Source organism: Lonchura striata, chromosome 2 (assembly GCF_050655825.1).
Source record: "Lonchura striata isolate lonStrDom1 chromosome 2, ASM5065582v1, whole genome shotgun sequence".
NCBI lineage: Eukaryota > Metazoa > Chordata > Aves > Passeriformes > Estrildidae > Lonchura > Lonchura striata.
Window position 1 is genome coordinate 104764357 of NC_140704.1, and position 20567 is coordinate 104784923.

At 40.8% G+C, this 20567-nt stretch overlaps 2 protein-coding genes across 3 annotated transcripts in view; one reads left to right on the forward strand and one right to left on the reverse strand.

Annotated features, from left to right (window-relative positions):
* MPPE1 (metallophosphoesterase 1) overlaps positions 1-6654 on the forward strand; it is an 8017-nt gene extending 1363 nt beyond the window's left edge. Inside the window, exons 3-9 of the mRNA XM_085573732.1 lie at positions 15-118; positions 648-728; positions 2481-2589; positions 3518-3589; positions 3703-3825; positions 4622-4762; positions 6175-6654. Of these exons, the coding sequence (XP_085429858.1) occupies positions 15-118; positions 648-728; positions 2481-2589; positions 3518-3589; positions 3703-3825; positions 4622-4762; positions 6175-6357 (813 nt within the window). The 3' untranslated portion in view covers positions 6358-6654. The remainder of the gene's footprint in view (positions 1-14; positions 119-647; positions 729-2480; positions 2590-3517; positions 3590-3702; positions 3826-4621; positions 4763-6174) is intronic.
* A 1274-nt stretch (positions 6655-7928) lies between these two features.
* The window catches only part of GNAL (G protein subunit alpha L), a 178638-nt gene continuing 165999 nt past the window's right edge, over positions 7929-20567 (reverse strand). For both annotated transcript variants that reach the window (XM_031503998.3, XM_021527781.4), the window contains exons 7-12: positions 18519-18592; positions 17618-17676; positions 17254-17374; positions 15892-16022; positions 13830-13897; positions 7929-9893 (exon numbers count right to left, since the gene is read on the reverse strand). In XM_031503998.3, coding sequence (XP_031359858.1) covers positions 9747-9893; positions 13830-13897; positions 15892-16022; positions 17254-17374; positions 17618-17676; positions 18519-18592 — 600 coding nt within the window. In that variant the 3' untranslated portion in view covers positions 7929-9746. The remainder of the gene's footprint in view (positions 9894-13829; positions 13898-15891; positions 16023-17253; positions 17375-17617; positions 17677-18518; positions 18593-20567) is intronic.

Sequence of the window (20567 nt, forward strand, 5' to 3'; positions counted from 1 at the left end):
TTTTTTTCCTGCAGGCCTGGGCAGATGATGTCAGGAGATTCTGGAAAATGTTCAGGCATTCAGCTTTTACAGAGCTGGTGGTCATCGCTGGGAATCATGACATTGGATTTCATTACGAGTGAGTCTTGTCAGTGACAGGAGTACACAAGTGCCAAGAATGAAATGTCAGCATGCCCACAGTAACTGGTGCTGGGTCTGAGGGACCTGCTTTGTGGTTATATGGAAACTTTTTGATCATGATCAAATTAGAAAGGGTTGTAATTTAGAGTAAGGCCTGTGCACAAAACAGGTTTATGCTTCTCTGGCCGTATGAGGGTTGTTCAGAGCTGATCCTTCTGCACTGGCGTGGAATCCTTGAAGCTGCTTTTCCTTGCATTGGGTCTCCTTAGAAAGGCACCTGAGCATATTTCCACTCCTGTTAGCACAGGAGAGTGTAAGTGCCCTCACTCTGCTGGTGCTTGTACTGATGGGAGGGGCTGGAGGACACAAGGGGTGTCAGACCATCCTTGTGAGTTTCCTGAATGATTATGTGAACTGGATAATGGAGCAGTAAGCTGCTTGAATGGTCAGCAAACTGTAAGCAACTGTGTCAGCTGAGTTCTGATGGCAGTTTCTTACCTTAGTTGTATTTTTGCTCTGTGACACAGAATGACTACTTACAAAGTAAATCGATTTGAAAAGGTTTTCAACTTTACTTCAGGAAAGCTGATAACTCGGAAAGGAATAAAGTGAGTATATTTATTTTTTTCTAATGAAATAGTATGGGAATGCTTCACTTAAGGCCTTTTTTTTTTTTTTTAATAATCTACCTTATGATGTATTAAACCCCAAACACTTTGTACAAGTCTGTAGTTTGATATGGACCAGAAGCTGTACTTAGAGCTGTGTAAAGTGTAACAATTTCCTTTTAAATGGAAAAGTACTGTAGAGTCTGAATCCATTTCTCTGGCCTGCCTTTATACTTCCTTGCAGCTGGTAATGAGCCATGGCTGTAAACATAGGATAAAAAACCATGAACCAACCCCCTCTGTGTTTACAAATTAGGAGTTTCATTAATTTTAATAACTTCTTTAGTCTGCAGAATTTAACCCTTGTTTGAGGAATTTGGAAACACAGCAGTTGTGTGCCTGCAGTTTTTCCACAAGGTGGGGTAATAATACTCGAGCTGGTTTTGGCTTAGAGCAGACCTCGGTGCAGTTTGTTCTCACAGCTGTGTCCCCGTGGCTGCACGTGGCTGTGTGTGCTCTGCTACCTCCAGACACCGTGCAGGAACCCCGAGAGGGAACGCAATACTGGGTTTGTGGAAAGGTGTTGAAGTCTCAGATTCGACATGGGATTCAATGGGAAGGGAAAGCCCATTGCCACTCTGTGTTTGGCATGTGTACCCTTGGGTTGTACTCACTTGTGGAAATGTGAGATTCAAAACCTACAGGTTTACACCGGTTCCCTTAATTAAGCAAACATATAAATGTTTAATTAAAAATTCTGAACAGGTGTGGAAATGATTTTGTCTATTTTTGGAAGATCTCTGATGCTGGGTCCTCAAGATACATATTTCAACTATTTAAAAAGTAATTACTAAGGAACATTTCCATGTCTCCTTTGATAAAACAGCACAGCAGAATTCTTCTATGCAGTTGCAGATTGCATGTCTGGTATCCATGAACTGCAGTGACCTGCGCTATTAATACTCCTAAAAGAAATACTCCTAAATAAACTGTTTTACAACAAATCTGTGGTATAAAAGCAGCTGAATGCTAAAAGAGAATTAATTTTTGTTTTACTATTGACAAGTATCTCTTAAGTGAAGGCATTCAGAATATTTTTGTCTATTAAACAGACTGAATTAAACTGGGGATGTATCTCAAGCTGACTGTGTGACTAAATGGGTATGAATCTTGTGGCAGAACTTAAGTTGATTTCAAATCTACAGGGAAACCTATTAAGAATAAAATCTTGTTTTGTGTGGCAGAGACTGCAAAGTACAAAACTGAGCTTGTTCAGGGCAGTCACTCAAATGCAGTGCTGTTCTGCTTTCCAGTTGTTCTGAAGAAATTCAGTGTCTCCAATTCTGTCTCTGAGATCTAAACTGTGTGGGGAGAAAAGCAAGTTCTCCTTTCCCTCAGAATTTAGTTTAGTGATGAACTTCTAACATTCCACTAGAATACAACTTAAGTGTCTATTAAAATATAAAAAAAATCTTTAGTGTAAGCATGAAGCATAAGGTACATTGTGCAACCTAATTAACAACTGTATAAAGGAGCCAACCAGGCAGAGACATGGCTGTGGTACAGATACTCAGAGGAGGATTTGTAACACATAATTTCAGGAGCTGTTACATTCTGGTGCTTTGTTGAGCTGTGTCCTGCTTGGGAACACTTGCAGTTTATAAAATGAAGTTTATCCCACACTTGTACCTGAACAACAAATGCCTTCCTGTCCTCCCCACTTCTTTTTGCCCACCCCCTGGTATTTTCCAGCTTTGTCGTAGTGAACAGTGTAGCCATGGAGGGTGATGGCTGTGCTGTCTGCCGTACCTCAGAGGCAAAACTTGTGGCACTTTCTCACAAACTGAATTGCTCCCAGCAGGTAAGAGATTATTAAAATCAGATTACAGCCACCGACTCCTCTGTCACAGTGGGAATGCTGATACTGTAGCATAGCCAGGATACAACCAGACTCTCCCGAAAAAGTCTGCTCAAATTCACAGTGAAACTTGTTAGCAAGTCTTTCTCCTGCTCATATCCCTCTTAACCATATTTACTTAACTATTAACAGTGTTGCTTAGCACTAATGGTGTCAGTTTCCTTATCAGTGCTGCCAACAGTGTAATTTCCTGTTTGGAGCAATGGCAGAAGTTCTGTAACCCTTCCTTTGACTTCAGATACATAATCCTGCATTTATATTTATGGATATTATTCTGTTTTATAGCCTGCAAGCATGTTATTTTAGTTTACCAATTCTGCTACAATCCTTTCCTTGTACCCTAGTAGTGTTTTAATTGCATTTTAAAGTCATACCAAATTACTTCTTGTATTTCCTTCCTCTTCCCTTTTTCATAGGCTGACTGGATGCACAGTAGGCAGCATGACTGACTGGGCTGGCAGTTAATCAGGAAACCAGCTCCCAGTGCAAAAATTGCCAGACTATCTCCCTTGGGCTGCTCTCAAACTTCTTTGTCTTGTTTGTGCAGAGGTCCTGCTGCTGCTGCTTTCTGCAGTTGATGAAGCTCAAAACTACACACTCAAGCAGCATAGAATCTGAAAAATACAAAAGCTAAAACTTAAGGCTTCACAGTCAGAAAGAGCACAGCTGTATTTACAGCATGTACAGAATGGGGAGCTTCACCAGTCCACAGTAAAACTCCTGGGAGTTCATACAGTGGGTAGTATTACCTGAGCTAAACTGCATAACAAAAAACCAAATTCAACAACAACCCCACCCTTCCTAACCACTTAAAACCTAGATTTTGCTTAATTACCTTCATCCCTTTTATATGGCTTGATTTTGTTCACAGAAACCAAATCATTCCAACAAAAGATGCAGTGATGTGGAAAAGCTTCCGGTTTCAGAACCCATCCTTTTACAGGTGTGTTAGAGGTGGGGTGAGGCAATATATCGAAATGTTGTTATTGTGGATTTATTACTGTTCTAGAAAGGCAAGATCATTAACAACTAATCCTTGCTTTTAATTACTCCCAGCATTACCCTCTCTATCGGAAAAATGATGCTGAATGCACTGGAGAAGATTCTGCTCCTCCAGAGGAGAAAAACATCCCCTTTAAAGAAAAGTATGATGTACTGTCTCGAGAGGCATCACAAAAGGTTTGATTTCTTGGGAACTTGAGTGGCAGGGGGTGGGTGAGAGAGGGACATGACTGTAGATATAAATGGATTAAAAAATTGTGGTAAGGCTGTTGGATGAGACAAACAGAGCACAGCTGCTCCTGTCTAATGAGGCCTGGGAGAGGATGCTTGTTAGAGCTGCTCCCCTGAGGACCCTCACCATCATGGCCTTGGTCCTGCCAGGTTTCCCAGGTACAGCTCCTAAGTCTTGGCACTCTTAAATCTGCTGTGCTGCCGTTGCCTCCACTTCAGCATTCTTTACTTTCTGTAATGTGTAAATTACTGACACACCTGGTATGAAGCCACACTTTCCCAACACATTGAAAGCATAATTTCTTCTGAATTAGTAACTACAAGAAAATTTAAAGTATTCCCCAAAAACCTAATGGTCCTTGTTTCTTTCCTTCTGCATACACATCTTCACTCAAAAATTGTCATTACAAAATTTTCTTTAGACAAGAAAATAGCATTGCTTTACTAAACCCAAAGTTTTTCTTTTTGTGATATCCACAGCCCACAGCATGCTGTTGCCTTTGTTCTTTTGATCTGTTTGAAAAAAAAAAAAAAAAAAAAAAGCCCACTACTTGGGATCAGGGCTAAATGGTTGTGACTGATATTGCAATACCAACAGATTCCTGCAAAACAGAAGTTAATAGAAAAAGCTTTGTAAGAATATGAGAATTGCCATAATGTTCACAGGAAAAAAAGGGGGTTTTAAGTTCAATTTCTTTTTAGCTGTGACTTAATTTTTGTGCTTTACTATTTTGTGTTCTAGCTGCTATGGTGGTTTCAGCCCCGTTTGATTCTCAGTGGGCACACTCATAGTGCTTGTGAAGTGCTGCACGCAGGGAAAATTCCAGAAATCAGTGTCCCATCATTCAGTTGGAGGAATAGAAACAACCCTAGTTTCATCATGGTAAGTTTTAATCTTTTTTTTTATTTTTGTCAGATAACTTTCATAGATAAATCAACATGGCAGTCAGCTATATTTTAAAACTGATTCTACCTGTAAAAACAAAAAATAATAAAAAAAAACTGCCTACCCACCCAACCCACTCAGTACACTGCATCCACTTTATAAAGTACATCTGTGGGAGCCACATGTTCTGTGTGGTACAAAGCAATGCTGCTAAAGACCTAATTAGTATTTGGGTACATTTTCTTAGAAAGAGGGTGCACTGTAAACTATTGACTTGTAAAAATAATCAGTATTGTGCACTGAACAGTAGAAAGACCAGTTTGGCTTGGCTGATTTACCAACTATGAAAACAAGACTGTATCCACCTCAAACCCTTTTTGCACGGTGATCATGATTTTCAAACGTGTACATTAATGCAGTGAAAGTGTTTGTGATGTGCCCACAGTCTGCCTCCTCATTGCCAGTTCACATTTTATACAGTGTGTTGGTTATGCTTGTGCAGGCAGTTCCAGTGCTCAGTATATCCTTAGAGGTAAATCAATTAGTTCCCCAGTTCAAAACTAAAACAGAACTCTTAGAAACTTGGAGTAAGAAGCAAAACCTACAATCTGTTTACAGAGTAGTCTGTGACTTGGAGGGGGAAATCTTTTATGTATGTTTTACTGCTGTTGAGTTTAGGATGCTTAATACACAGATAACCCCATATGTTTAAATTAATTTTATGCAACTGTAAATATTTGTTGTTGAAAGTAGTTCTGTTTGTTTCATAGTCCTGAGAGTAGCTGCCTTCAAACTGCACACACACAAGATGCCAGACAGTGCATCTTCACTGCAAAACAAGAAGTTGGCTAATTAAAGTGGCATCCTCTTTACTACTGTTTTAACTCCTCAGCCTCTAGCTGCTGTAAACGTTAATTTAAACTGCAAAGTCAAGCCAAAACCCAACAAAATTCTTCATTGCTGAAGTTCCTATTCCTAATTTGGATTAGCCAACGTGTGTTTTTGCAGCATGTACTGGGTAAGGAGGAAGGCTTGGGGGGGAAGGAAGGGGCACATTCACAAAACCTAACTTTAGCCTGGAAAGGCTCCTTTCAGGTGGATTTGCAGCAGCTAAAGTTAGGCTTTTCTTGAAGGCAAATCAGATGAGGAGCCCAGCTCTTTGTTTATGCGAGATAGAAAGATTGGCCTCTGGGCTAATGTTGGCCTGGTGAATATTCCAGTTAGTGCCCAGCACCACAAGGTATGGACTCTTCAGCCCCCTGGAGAAGGCACTGGTACTAGGAAACTGCCCCAACCCTTACCACCCAACACAGGGATTTAGAAATTAGAGATCTGACAGCTGTGGTGTTCACTCCTAATTCAGGAACCACTGTAACACAGCAAAGTGACAGTCTTCATTTCTTTTTCAGGGCAGCATAACACCAACTGAATTCTCCCTCCAAAAATGCTTCCTTCCGTTTGAGAGCAGAGTCTTCACTATCTACTGTGCAGCAGGTGCTCTGCTTGTGATCCTGGTACTAGCTCATGTTCAGCTTCTCACTCCACCGTTTTATTTTGCTCAGCGTTTAATCAGTAAGCATAAAGCAGTATGAAGAGCCAGACATCTGCATTCAGTCACTGAAATACCAAAGCTGAGAACAGTCAAACATCAGACTATATTCATGCCAGCAAATGACCTAATTTGATTGCTAGTCTGAAGGCAGGTTGCATTTACACATACCATAGAAGTCCTATACAGCTGATATGACTACTACAGGATAAATAATTAACTGAAATGAACGTTTCATGCTGTACAAAAATACTGTATTCGACAATCAAATGAGTCCTTTTCCTGCTATAATTTTTGTATCAAATATGTATATTAAAAGTGTAACTGTACATTATGTAAATCCTATAGCCTCATCACTTGTCTGCACTTGTGTCTTACCCTGGTGGAGGCTGAATCTTGCAAACTGGAAATGTTTCTCTTATTGCTGCATGGCCCTTCAAATGTCATACTTGTGTTTGTTAGGGTCAGGCAGAATCTGGATGCATCAGCACTGAGAGATGTGGATTTCTATAACCTTTTAGAGTGTGTAAAGAACTGTCATGTGTAAGGGACTGTGGTTTGGGACAAGAAATCTTCTGTTCCTGATACAGTAACTGTTAGCTGACTATAATTTGCAGTTATCCATCTACCAGACAACACGGAAGAAGCTTGAGGACCCAGTTTGCTGATACATACTTGAAAACTGCTTAAAAAACTTAGGGTGACACCTCAAGCTGCTGCTTTCAAAAAGATATGCTATGATGAGCTTAAAAAATGAGGGCCCTATTGCATCCCAGAGATCTGTGTGGTGAGGGGCCCTCCAGTTGCCAATCTCCTGCAAGAAGGAAGGTCAAATACAGCTGCAGTAACATTATCCTATGCCTCAGCCCTCAGTCTACAGCCAGGGATAGGAATGCACCTTATTTTACATTCCACAAGTTCTGTTGACTCCTGTGTAGTGTCACATTTTGAACTGCACTGCTCCTCTTTGGGGAGGCAGAGGCCACCAGCTGTGCCACAAAGATAAAATCTGAGCTCAGCATCTCCAGTGTGTGGGGGAAGGTGGGACAAACCTTCTGCTGCTCCCCACCCACCCCAGAAAAAACAGAGGGACTACGTCACACCAGGACCAGTTTTCCTGCTGATGTTGCTGCAGTGGCTGGGAGCTCTAACCTGAGCTCCTGGGCTAGGGCTAGTTGAGGAAAAAAAAAAAAAAAAAAAAAGTACTATCTTTTGTTATTTAGTTACTTTCTTTGGCATGAGAAGTAAGAGAATTCTGTTTACTGTTAGCTTATTCCAACCAGCCTTTCACTTTTTGGGAAATATAACTAAATTGAACGTAGAGATTTCTGGGAAGAGAAAATAGTCTACTATGTTTTCTAAAATGAGGTTGTTTTATATTCAGCTGGAAACAAGTTCTCAATTGGACTGCAGTCTGATTTTAAAAAGATGACTGACTGGGGTTTATAACTAATAACAATACAGTAAAAAGTTAATAAAACCTGCTGATTTATATGCCAGTGTGGGTTCTGTGGTAGCTCTTCATCTCTCCCTAAATTTAAAATGAAGTGGGGGGAATGGTCCGAAGTGTGGTAAAACATTCTATAAAGTAATGTAGTCTAACACTTCTCTAGGTTTCTGTTATTGCAACTGTAATTTTAGACATTTGTACAGGTTATCTTGGACACAGGAAAAGTTTATAGTCACAGACATAAAACACCTATGTATAAAATATAAAGCAGTGTTATAGTTACTAAAAAGGACATGCCTTATTGCTACAGCAATTCTTGCTTTTTATATATTGTACTGTACCACAACTTGTTTTGAGAATGTCATTTGCATAAATTATTCAAGTTTGAGAAATATTCACACATTTTGATTCTACAATATTTAAAATAAAATAATTTTCTAATGTGTCTCTTTATTAAAAGAGAAATAAAAATGTCATCTTGTAATTCTCTTAGGCCAGACACAAGGGTTCTTACACCTTTTTTTTCTTATCTTCTTTCTTGCTATTTACTTGCACAATGAAAGCCGCTGTTGGTACAAAGATTGAAGAGCTCTATATAATGGTGCTTTACACATTCACAATCGGTCTGTGCAATTGTGAAGTTCTATGAATGACCAAAGAATTACCAAACATATTTTCTAAATATAAAGGACAAAAGAAAAAAGAGGAAAAAAAACCCAAAAAAACAAAATCCTTGTTTCCCATTAAAACAACACCAGGTTGCAATTTGGACACTTGAATGAATTCCAATGTTTTAAAGCTGAGACTTCAAAAGAGAAAGGCATGTTTGCTGCAACATCCGGTGACTGTAATACCTTACTTGGAAAGGTAAGTGGTTAATTTGCATAATTTATAATTTTTATACTAAAGAGCATTTTTATATAAACCAGAAAAAAACCCCTAAACTCTACAGATAAAGTTCTTACCTCCAGTCACTGCTGCAGGTAAGGTTGACATCAAGCTGTACAGCGCAATCAAAAACATACTTACATCTTAGCTCATTTTACAGGTACAGCCATAATCAAGGCACAAAGATCTTCTACAAGTATTTTTCTTCAATAAAGTTGTACAAAATAATATTACATTTTACAGTCTGTACAATATAATAAACCAGCAGTAAAACAAAAAAATATATATAGGGAGAGGACTATTGTCCAAGAATGATCGGAACTAAAAGGATCATTTGTGGACAGCACAAATAACGTAAGTGAGGGTGGTAAATTTTCTGCCTAGATGCAACAGGCTGAAAAGTAGCTGTAATTCAAATGCCTGAGGTGTGCAGAGACACTTAGCTCCAAAACCCCAGAAAAATTGCTTTGTCTTCACTGTTCCTCTCATTATCTACTCTACTTCCTGTGCCAGTATCGGCTTAAAAGAGGAGGTCACTTTATCAGTTGACCTGCAACTCAGAAATGCTAAAAACTGTGACAGAGTAATAAATATTGTGGTGCTGCTACATTGTGTGTCTACTTCCTCAACAGTATTTAATAACCTGATACAAAGTGCATTAATCTTTTTTTCACCCATCAAGTACTCTTCAATGTCATGTTAAAAAGGAAACCCACACAGAGGGATAGTATGACTTCAGTGTCATCCAGATGACATACTGGTCTGAACTGAGGTTAACCCACTGGAAAAAATTTAGCAGGTCACGTTCAGTTTTAAAAAAAACAAAAACCTAAGGGAACAGAGGTAGCCAAAGGGCTTAGTGGAATGACGAAGAAGTGGCATGTCAAAATAAATCACAAAAATAGTCCCAAAAAGCATGAAGGGAAAATAACCCAAACTTGCTTCAAATCAGCTTTAAGGTTAAACAATTAAAAGTAAACAAAGTGAAGAGACTGACATTTCTATAGTATATTCTTCCACCCTGTGTGGGGTAGTATCAAGAGAAAGAGTAAGGAGCAAAGAATTTAAAACCACAGGTTCCACGGTGATCCCCCTCACAAGAGTTCGTACTGGCGGAGGTGCATCCTCTGAATGATGTCTCGACAGTCGTTGAACACTCTGCGGATGTTTTCTGTGTCCACTGCACATGTGAAGTGTGGGTAGCAGTAATGCCGGCCGTCTCCACTTGCTGTACTTATCCTCTGTGGAACACGGAGGCAAAAATAAAAAGGATCAGGTGCCATACCGTGAGAAGTTTCACATCTCAGCAGTCTACAGATTTGCAGGGAACCAAGAACCCTGGGAAATCAGTATATAGATCACTAAAAAAAGTAAACAAAAAGAAGGGAGGGCTGTGGTCTAGTTAGTCTGGATGACAAATTTGAAATGAAGATTACAAAACATTATGGATACTGGGGTCAGCACAAGAGTCCTTTGTGGGAGCCATGGATGCCATCCTTAGCTGCACAGGCTGTTGCCATTTGTGCATCACTGTGCAAGCCAAATCTGTGCTGCTGACAGCTGTGCAGCCTGCCATGCAGCTGCCCCAGGAACTGTTTTCTTTTTTTGGTGCCATCATGTGGCAAATTCTTGAACTCTTGTTTTAAATAAGCAGCACAAAACCAAAACACTCTCAGTTGTAGAACCAGCAGTGGCAGAGAACAGCATTCTACTGCTTCTGCTTCTTGTGTATGGGCCAGTCAAGTTACCTTCACTTAGAGCACCTATAAAGCCAGCTGGATGCTTGGTATCATCATTGCACCCAAAATTTGGTGGAATTATCACCGAAGTGGCTGGGTTCACTTAGAGTAATAAAGCATGCACAAAACCCAGTAAACATCAGACCATGTGGAATTACATTATCTCAAGGCTACTGCACAACTTTTTAGGTTCTAACTTAAATCTCTAGGATCACTTTGCCCATGGTTATCTTGTCAAAATACCCCAAGATCTTAAAACACATACTAAAAAAAATCCTAATTTTTGTTCTGTATTAGTGTAGGACTGACAAATATAAATCCATTCTAGATGATGATCTTGCAGAATATAAATGAAATGTCATGTAAGCAGAAGGTCAGTTTTTTAGGATAATGATTTTTATAACTATTTTCTAAATTCTATCATAATTACTATTATAAATAGCGAAACAACAAAAGATAGTGTTCTATCTCACTTAGGCTACACCATGTATTTTTAACACAGGATTTATTTTACATGTAGGTTTGACCTTTTAAATACCTGAAGCTACAGATATGCAAAACTATAGGCATTTAGCAGCCATGATTTATGTAATTAGATCAGCAAGAAATTGCAGATTTTTTTGGAAGTAATTTAGGTAATATTACACATTCAACACTGATTACGCATGGGTGTTCATACACAGTCTAAAAATTATTTTCTTAGCATGCTAGTTTCAATATTTAGTTTGAGGCTTACCCTCATGAAAAATACTAAGAACCGTCTGCTTGTGTTTATCATGCAGTGATTTCACTCATGTCTATGGCAATAAGCTGCCCAAAGTGTCCTGGTTACATACACAGCATGCCAAAGGATGTACTTCCAAAATATTAGGGGTATATCTGTTTTTGTCACCTGATAGTTCTTGTCCTGTCATTTAAAGATAAATGCAGAATTGTCACCCCTACTTGACACTCACTTTGAATAGTAGCATGTTACTCAGCACCAGTTCACAGGGGAAAAGATATCCCCTGGGACACTGATGAAAGAACATTTGCTTTCCAGGCAGGAATATTAAATACTGGCATCCCCACACTGCAGGGGTCAGGATGACATGCAAATTTAAGGAATCCTGGTTTGTGTGTTTGAACAGCAGCTCCTTCACCTCCCGGATTCGGGTTTTGTAAAATCCAGGACAGGAACCAGAGGGGCCATGCCACTGTTCTAACGGGGGTGTATTCACACTGGGAATGTATTCAAACAAAACATCAGCAGCTAGAGAGCCCTGTGTGCAGAACACCAAAACAGGGCTGGGGAGCAGCCTCACCCAGGAGCACACACTCTGATCCTGGAGAGTCTGGGAGAAGAAAGGATGTGCCCAAGCTGAAGGAGAGAGGATTTCCCACAAGACACATTTCCAGTACCAGGGGATGCCCTTGCCAGCCTAGCCTTGAGGTGCAGGCACTGTCTGGGCTTGGGCCAGCCATCCCTCCCATGATGCTCCCTAATTTAAATCTGAGGGATCCCAGCCCTGTTGCCCAACCCCAAGGAGCCACAGTCCCCACTCCAACCCTGAAAACGTGAGCTGACATGTTTTGCCTTACTAATCCTCATATACTACTGTGTAGCAATAGTTACTGGAAACATGGCCAATTTCAACCTCCCATGAAAATTTCTCAAATTACAGGCTTTAAATTTGCTACTACCATTCCTACAGCCAGGCAGTTTTAAGGGGTGTGACACCATGGTGATGTCTGTCACACATATCGATGGTTTATGCAGACCTACTACCATGATGAAAATCACAATAAAGAATAATAAACACAGGCTTCTCTGAATCATGCCTGAAAATTTAAGTAAGTGGGGCAAGGAAAAGGTCATAAATGAAGAAACTTGGGAAAGAAAGTATAAAGCATAGCCAAGGCAGACACAGGTAGAAAATACAGGCCTTTTCTTCCTGGCACCTGGGTAAGGCCATCAGATCCTTGCCAGTCTGTACTTCTGTGCCTCTTATCACTCCCTCTCTGAAAACTCAGCCTTTTGTACCTGACCCCATGGAACTGGCAGTGACTTGGCCTTCTCCCACCTTGCCCTCTGCAGGCATGGCCACGTTACTCAGAGCACAAAGCTAGGAGACAGATGTGTTACAGAGGAGATGCTCTCTGCCAAACCTGCAGCACTTGCAGGGAAATGAGGGAGAAGCTGTTCTGGCCCCATGCCTGGCAAGCCCCAAGGAATGCCTGGCAGCTGGCAGGTGCTGGCCCCAGCACAAGAGCTTCCCTTGCCCCCAGCACCCACAGGGGTTTCCCGTGTGGCTGCAGTGCCTACACCCCCTCCCCTCCCTGTTTCATAGGTGACCTCCTTCTGTAATGCCAGTGAGTCATGGCAGGTAAGGACCTCACCCTCCATGTGTCTTCTTAAATCAAGAAAGTAGATAAAAGTGGGGAGTTTCACCCTAATTTCCCTGTAACTCATCTCTCAGAGCCACTCTCCTTCCACACTGGATATCATCACCTGCTTCATGGGATTCCAGCATTACCACAGGAGAGATGAGTTTTTTGGTAACTCTTTACATTAACACAGCAGAATTTGACATTTTTCCTCAGGATCTGGAAGGCTAGGGTGGCAGCTGGAAATCCCCAAATTGTGAATACAGTAAATTGCTTCTTTCTTGGTGCGCCAGCAGCTGTAAATCCTAACAATGCTCGTAAATACATAATGACTTTAAAATTCTTAATTCTAACGACTCAATTTGTTATCTCAAACACACACATGTAGTGGGCATGATGGATGAGGTTTGCTTCTGGTCTCTGGTACTGCTCTGCACCGTGGGAACAACTCAGAACGAGTGAAGCCACAAGTGATACTGGATTACACTCTCTGACAGCAGAGCTGGGCTGTGATTGTGTGCCTGACAACTACTTTCACCTTCAAAATGTAAACACCACCTCTTCACTCCAGCTACAGAGGAAACCTTCATTACAAGAAAAACATGACTAGACAAACTTTCTTATGATGCTTCAGTAGGGCCATGACACCAGTCCAAAGGTGAGGTAAACCTCCTAACTGGCATACCAGAAAACTTATTTAAGCATAAAATCATAATTTTTTTTTTTTTAATTCCTGCTGTCAGCTGATCACTGCCAAACTCCTTGAAGGAATGCAGGATAAAAGAAAGAAAGCAAATTTGTTTATGCATGGACTGTACATGACCATTCTATGCACTAGCACCTACTGTGTGACAATTTGCATGGCAGGTGACTTTATACAAAATGGGCATAAAAATGTGCAGCACTGAGGAAGGTTCTGCAAGATGGACAGCTGAAAAGAACTAGGGAATTGCCAGACGTTGCCCTCTCCTTCTAGCTTTCTGCAAAACTCCATTGGTTTTCCCTAAATAAACTATGCCATCTGTCCGTATTTCCTATGATAGAATCACACATAAGATGAAAATTACTCACTAAAAACTCATCCCGGATGAAGAACTTGGCTCTTGTGACTTTGGGGTCTTCTCCTGCGTCTGGTGTTGCTGTTCAGTTAAAAACAAATGACATCAGAAACATGAAAACCAAACAATCATCTATTTGCAACAAAATATTTAATAAGAAGGAAGTAGCCCTTCAGTACAGAAATCAAAATGTTAAATACTAGAGGAGATCCCCGGTAGGTAATTCTAAAATGAAGAGTACAGTGAAATCTGACTATGCATACAACATATTTTAGGAAATTGAAAATTGCTGAAACCATTGCAACAATGTCATTGGTCATATCACAAAAAGGCTTACTCACATCCACAAGTTTGTTCATATAGATGTAAAACAAGTGGGAGTTAGGGTTTAGCTTTTATCACAAAATATGACTAGAAAAAGCAGCTGAGCTGTTCCGTTTCTGCAGCAGAACAGTGTCTCCTGAAAAAAGCTTCTGCAGGCAGGAATGTGAGTTTAAAAATGGTTAGTCCAAGATTACACTTGAAAAAAATGATAGCATTGAAAGACCTTTTGATATATATAAAAATGTATTTTAATTACAGGCCCCAATTCAGCAGAATATTTATGATATATTGCCCATCAAGGGGTCTTGGATTAAATTCTTGTTGAGCAGGAGACTTGTTGCTCAATATTAACTGTTTGTCAGCAGATGAAGTTGTCACTATCTAGGCCATGCAATGACTGTTTTTACTCTCAGTGTAAAAAACAATGCAGTGAAGAGATGGCCTATTTACTTCCTTCCAGTGTTATCTCTCATCTAGGATACCAAAATCAGATGCTTATAAACATAACATTGTAAAGGCCAGAATTTATCAGAATATGGAAATGTATTTTTCATCCATAATGCTGGGAGTAAAAATAGAGCAGCAGCACAATCAACAGCATATTGGAATTCAATGTTGCTGCCCTTAAATAATGTGAGCTGAAATTCAAGAATAAGTGAAGATTAAAAATAGAGAGCTGTTTCATGTGTGAATATTCTGGATCGCTCTAGATACCCACTGTGAAATCCCTTTGAGAAATAACAAAAGCAACTTTTTTCTGACAAATGGCTTATTATAAAAAATACTGAAAATGCACTCAAGCTCTGTCTTTGTAGTGCATGTTTGAGAAGGGGATATTCGGGTGAGGGAGATAAGATTTCTTCTGACAGCCCTTTGCATTACAAAACAGATGCCAGATCAACTCAGATTTTATCATAGTTCATGAATCCTCTGTACCTGAAAGCCAGAATCACACTCATGAAGTTCCAGACCACAATGAAGGCTGAAAATAGATAATCACCACCTTCACCTCTGTAACCAAGCTGTTGGCGGTAGTTGGTGGAGAATGAAAGCCTTTTCCAGCAGGTGTCTGCAAGCACCATGCCAGGGCCATCACTCAGGTCAGGCAAGTGGTCAAAAAAATAGAAGTATTACCACTTTTGCTAGACAGATCAGAGACCTTTGGGGAGCTCTCTGCCTGGTACACACCTGGCATAATACCAGAGTTTACCTCTGCAATATGTTACTGTGGTGCAGGAAACATTACACTTCTTGAAGATAAGAAAATTATCGCTTCATCACCACAGCTCTCTTCCTATCAACTGATGTGGTTTTCCTCCATAAAGTTCACTTACTGTCCTGCTGGGTTTCCCATCAGTATTTCAAAAACTGAAATTTACAGTATTGGAGGACACAGAATGGCTGCAAAATAAATCTCATGAATCCCCAACAAAGTTCAGCACTGTGGGAGGCCCAGGCAGAAGCATCTGGGAAGTGGGGAGATGTGTGGCTGCTTTGCTGTCCTGGGTCTGCTGGTTCCTCCCCTCAAAAGGGGAGGGCAGCTGCTGTGGAGCTGGAACCCCTTCAGACCCTACCCACAGTGAGCCTGTGAGCTACATGCTGCTGGCATGCTCCTTACCTGACCAGCAGCTCTTGTCAAAGAACAGTGTGTGCCTGTGAATGTGTGTGTGAGACAGACAGAGAGACAGGGAGGGGAGCTATGGGCTGGGCCATGCCAGCAGGTCCGATCCCCGCACGGGGAAAAACCTTACCATCCTCAGGTACAGTGTAATGCGCATATTCAGGAAAGTAATCTTCAATTTTTGATTTCCCTGCCAAGACTTTTTCAGCCAGCATGTCCTGTTTATTCAAGAATAAAATGATAGAAATGGTCCGTAACCACCTGTCAAAAACAAACCAAATGTTTGTGTTATCTCTGACATGTTAGTCAACAAAAATGTATCACATTGGTAGGAAATTTACTGGCTATCCCTCTGTGGATAGAGTGTGCAGTAGTGTAGACCATGCTTCAACACTAAAAAAAAAAGATGACTTAAATGATTGTTTTGATTGGTCTGCATCTGTGCAGACCAATGTGTGTATTTCTAAGGTCAGTAAATACATTTATAAAAACTAGGGTGGACGCTGCTGAAGGGGACAGGTTTCTATATTTTTTTCTAAATTCTCTTTTAGATATCAAATTGGGAATATGATGACATTTTCTAGAAGCACCGCAGTTCACAATCAGACATTACTGTCTGCTTTATTTGGTTGTGATAAAGAAAAAAAAAAGCTAGAAAGCTCCCTTTCCCTCAGACTGCTCTAAGCTACTGCTCATCCACACAGATATCCCATCTTTTAGCGTGGCCTGTATGACACCTGATGAATGGAAAGAAAATAATGTCTCTTTTCTTCCTCAATTAATCCATCACTGTGACAATGTGCCTTGGGATGTGCAGTTAACATTCCTCCTTCACTCTACCTTCAATCACTTCTCAGTGCAGAGCATCCTCACAGGTATGTGCTGAAAACTTCATCACCTTATTTTGCAGATTGTTTTTACTTGTTCTCTACCAGGAGCCCATTTGGGTTGCTATTTGGTTATGTACATGATTTACAGGCACTGTAGCAGGATAGCAATTTAATGGCAGTTCCAGTTAGGTTAGGTCTGAAGCATCATCCCCTAAGGCAGAGGCACCCTGTGCTCTCAGAGATGATCCTTACGAGAGCAGCTGCCCATATAGGGAAGAAGCACAGTGAGCTGCTCCTGCTGCTGCTTTTGAGGAGATCAAATGTTCCTCAGAGGATCTTGGTCTCAGCCAAGAAGCAGGGATGCCCGGAGAGGGTTTCTCCTGCCTCCCTTGCTGCAGCCAGCCTGTGGGTGGCTGCCCTTTCCAAGCTGTCCCCATGCCCTGCATCATTTTGGCAGGAGTGGTGAAATGCTACGTGCACTGTCCCTGTGCCACAGCCCTTGCCAGGGAAGGGTGTCATCATGGAGACACTCTGAGACCGGGCCCAGCCTGGGCCTGATCTGAATAAACAATCTGAGTCTACAGCAAGGGAAGTCCTATTTTCAAAGGAGTTGAACTGTAATTAAAATGGGGAGGATGGGTGGGAAATGAGGTTTGTTTTACCTATTATTCCAGATACTTTTGAAAAGGTCCAGGGATTCCCGTAGTCTGTTTGTGTTATTGTCTTCCCTTATTACCATGTTGTAGCTACTGCAAGCCACAACGAAGATGATAGCTGTGACATCTGGGCAGAACACACAAAGAAAGAAGGAAAGAAAGGAGAGAGAACAGAACATCTCTGTTATCCCAGCACATACTCCTCAGGGTAACACTGCCATTACTCACCAATCAGCCAAAAATACCAGAAAAAAGTTATCTGTAACACTGGACTTCTGTGCTAGTGAGATACTGTGCGTGGATACGAACACTAAGCTGCTCACACCTCAGGGAATAAGTTCAAAATAAAACACGGAATGTTTTTACTTACCATTAAAGCATTGGATCCATTTTCTTCTCTCATCTCTCTGGCCACCTACATCAAACATGCTGTTAAAAAGCCATAGGATGTTATATCACTTATGTGCACTAGGAAAAATCACATGAAGCATGCACAGCACGAGGGTTCAGTTTAAAAATATGAGAGCCCCAAGTACAGGGCAGTAAAATATTGCCTGAAGAGGACAGAGATCTGCTGATGGTGCACTGCATGTCAGAGACAGCTGCACTGCTCCACCTGCCCTGCTCTGCCAGAAGAAGGCTATTAAACCCATAAAATGGGAAATACACTCTTCAAGGACAAGTGCTGGCCTTTCCAGTCCACATCAGCGCATATGGCATGTAATACTGCAGTATAAACAAGTACAGGTTTCAGGATATTTCGAAGGGTGGCAGGGAAAGGGCTTCTCTGTATGGAGGAGGACATGAGGCAGCTCAGCCCTGTAAACACAGGCACCTTTCTGGGCAAGGACTGGCAAGAGAAGCCAGTCTGCCTGTGGGTGTTTTAGAGACACAGCAAAAACCTTGGACAAACACAGAGCTTGCTGCCCCCTCTGGAAGAAGGGAGGATTCCCACTGACTTCTGTGAGCTCTCATCCCCAAGGGTATCTTATGGTTTTACAGTGCTTTACCAATGCACCTGTTTTTACAAGAAGGCACACACAACCCTACTATAGAACGTTGCCAATATATATAACTAGTTAAAGCTATTTTTGCAAAGTATGAGGTAATTTTACTAGGGTCTCTGGAAAGAGAGCTAAAAAGCCAAATCAAACAACAAAAATCCAGCCACTCCCATCCTAAGCCTGCTATACCATGCATACATGAACAGAGACATCTAAATGAAGCTGTTAAAAATGAGTATGATAATAAATCATTACTAACAGACTTACTGGAAATTTACTTTATCTACTTGAAATCTTGTTTCAAAAATCCCTGATGTCAACACTCTGCATCTTAATAGGTCCTGGAAATGAGAACACAAAAGTTGATTAGTAAGGCTTTTTTTCCTAACCTAATTTTGCTCTTAAAAGCTTGGAATATTATTTTCCATGAAAAGTCTTAAATGTTTCATTTAATGAAAGTTCAATCAGACCTGTTGGTAAACTGTCATTTGTCTGTACTGACATGGTAAAGAAACTTAATAATGATCACTGCATTTGGTTTGTGCACTCAGAAAGCAGAGACCTCATCTATGTTCTCCTAAATGCCCACTGAAACCTGTTCTTGATGGTTACACACCTTGGTATGTGATGAGGATAATGAATTCTGAAGTTACATAAAACTAAGAAAAATGTTATTCATGTTGTAAAGTCAAGTATTCAAATGTTAGAAAACTCCAGATTTACAGTTGCCTAGGCAACCTTAACTCTGCCCTTTTTTGTACTGAATGAGACAGGAATCCTATAGAAATAATAGCTTGTGACTGAGTAATTAAAGCTCTGTTACAGAGCACAAGGGAACAGAATTTAGGTCGTGCAGAAATATGGCATTCTTTCCTATTTTTAAAACTAGCAATACTTTACAACTTAACCAACTCTCCTTTAGTAATTAAAAAATAATAATTTCCTCAATTCTCAAGGGGAGTAGGCAAAAGCAATTCATGATGCCTCCTTCCTGGATGGAAGCAGGCAGCCAGTGGTACAGAGTGCAGGCACAGCTTGCCTTTTTTCCCCTACCCTACTGCTTCCGGTAGCCAAGGCAAACCATGGCTGCTTTGGCAGCTGCATGCACTCAGCTGAAGGCCATTTATTTAATACTTAGCTATTTTATATGTTACTGGCATTTTCTGTCCTTTGTTAACTTTGTTATAATGCAAAAAAAAACCCCAAAAAAACAAAAAACAAACCTAAAAACCAGAAAGCAAGGGAAGAGAAGAAATAAGTTAATTTTACCAGTTAATTCAGCAAGGCAACTGATACAGCACAACAGGACAAAAACAAAAACAGAAGATAATTCCCTCCACAGAGCAAGTTTTCCACCTGCCAAATACCAAGGGCCTTTTCTGATCTTTCAAGACATTTCTCCCAAAAGGAAATATCAGGAAAAATTTCTAGGTGATGAAAGACTACTTCAGGTAGAGAAAGGCCTCCCAGGAACAAACAGGCCAACTCTAATGTAGATAATGAAAGCAAAAATTAGGCTTTTCTTCACTGACTTCTCTCTCCAGGTGAGTGATCTTGATGCTAAAACCATGAGGTCTAGATGGAACAAACCCCAGTGCTAATTCCTTTGGTCTGAAAATGTCTTGAGTGATTGAGTAATTGATCCTATATTGGGTTGACTATAGTACATGCTTGTGGTTATGGACCTAAACTAGGTCTGAAGCAACAGGCTCGTCTCTGCATGCTTCCTTGGGTGATCTCTTGCAAGTCACCTAATTTCTCTGAATTTCACTACCTAATTGCACAGTGAGATTTGACAATTCTGTTTATTTTTTAAGTGCATCCACCTGTTATATGCCTTGCATTGTTAGACTGAATTTTTCAGTGCAGGGATTCTCTTCTGCCACCTGTATTTGGAGTTTATGATGTAGCCCACAATCCTGGCTGAGACTGCTATATGACAGTGGGATAGTAGCACTGAAAAATAACAACTTCAGAATGTTTGCTGAAGAGAACAGCAAAGGAAAGCACATAGCCTGAGCTCAGGGAAGGCAGCTGAAGCCAAGCAACATGGTGAAGCCCCTCCTTCAAGACCGCACCAGTTCAGCCTTAACATGAATGTGTTTGCCATTAGAGCACTCCATCAAGATGTATCACAGCCTCTGGGAAAAAAAAGTACTGTCTTGCAAATAAGGCTTGAATAGAAACTCTGCTACCAGCAGGAGATGGGCACAGCCTGCAAAGAAGGAACCTGCAGGCCTGCAGAAAAGTTTGCAAGCTCTGCTGCTGCCACTGGTGCTCTCCCCTGAACCTGGACACCTCATTCACTGCAAGCTT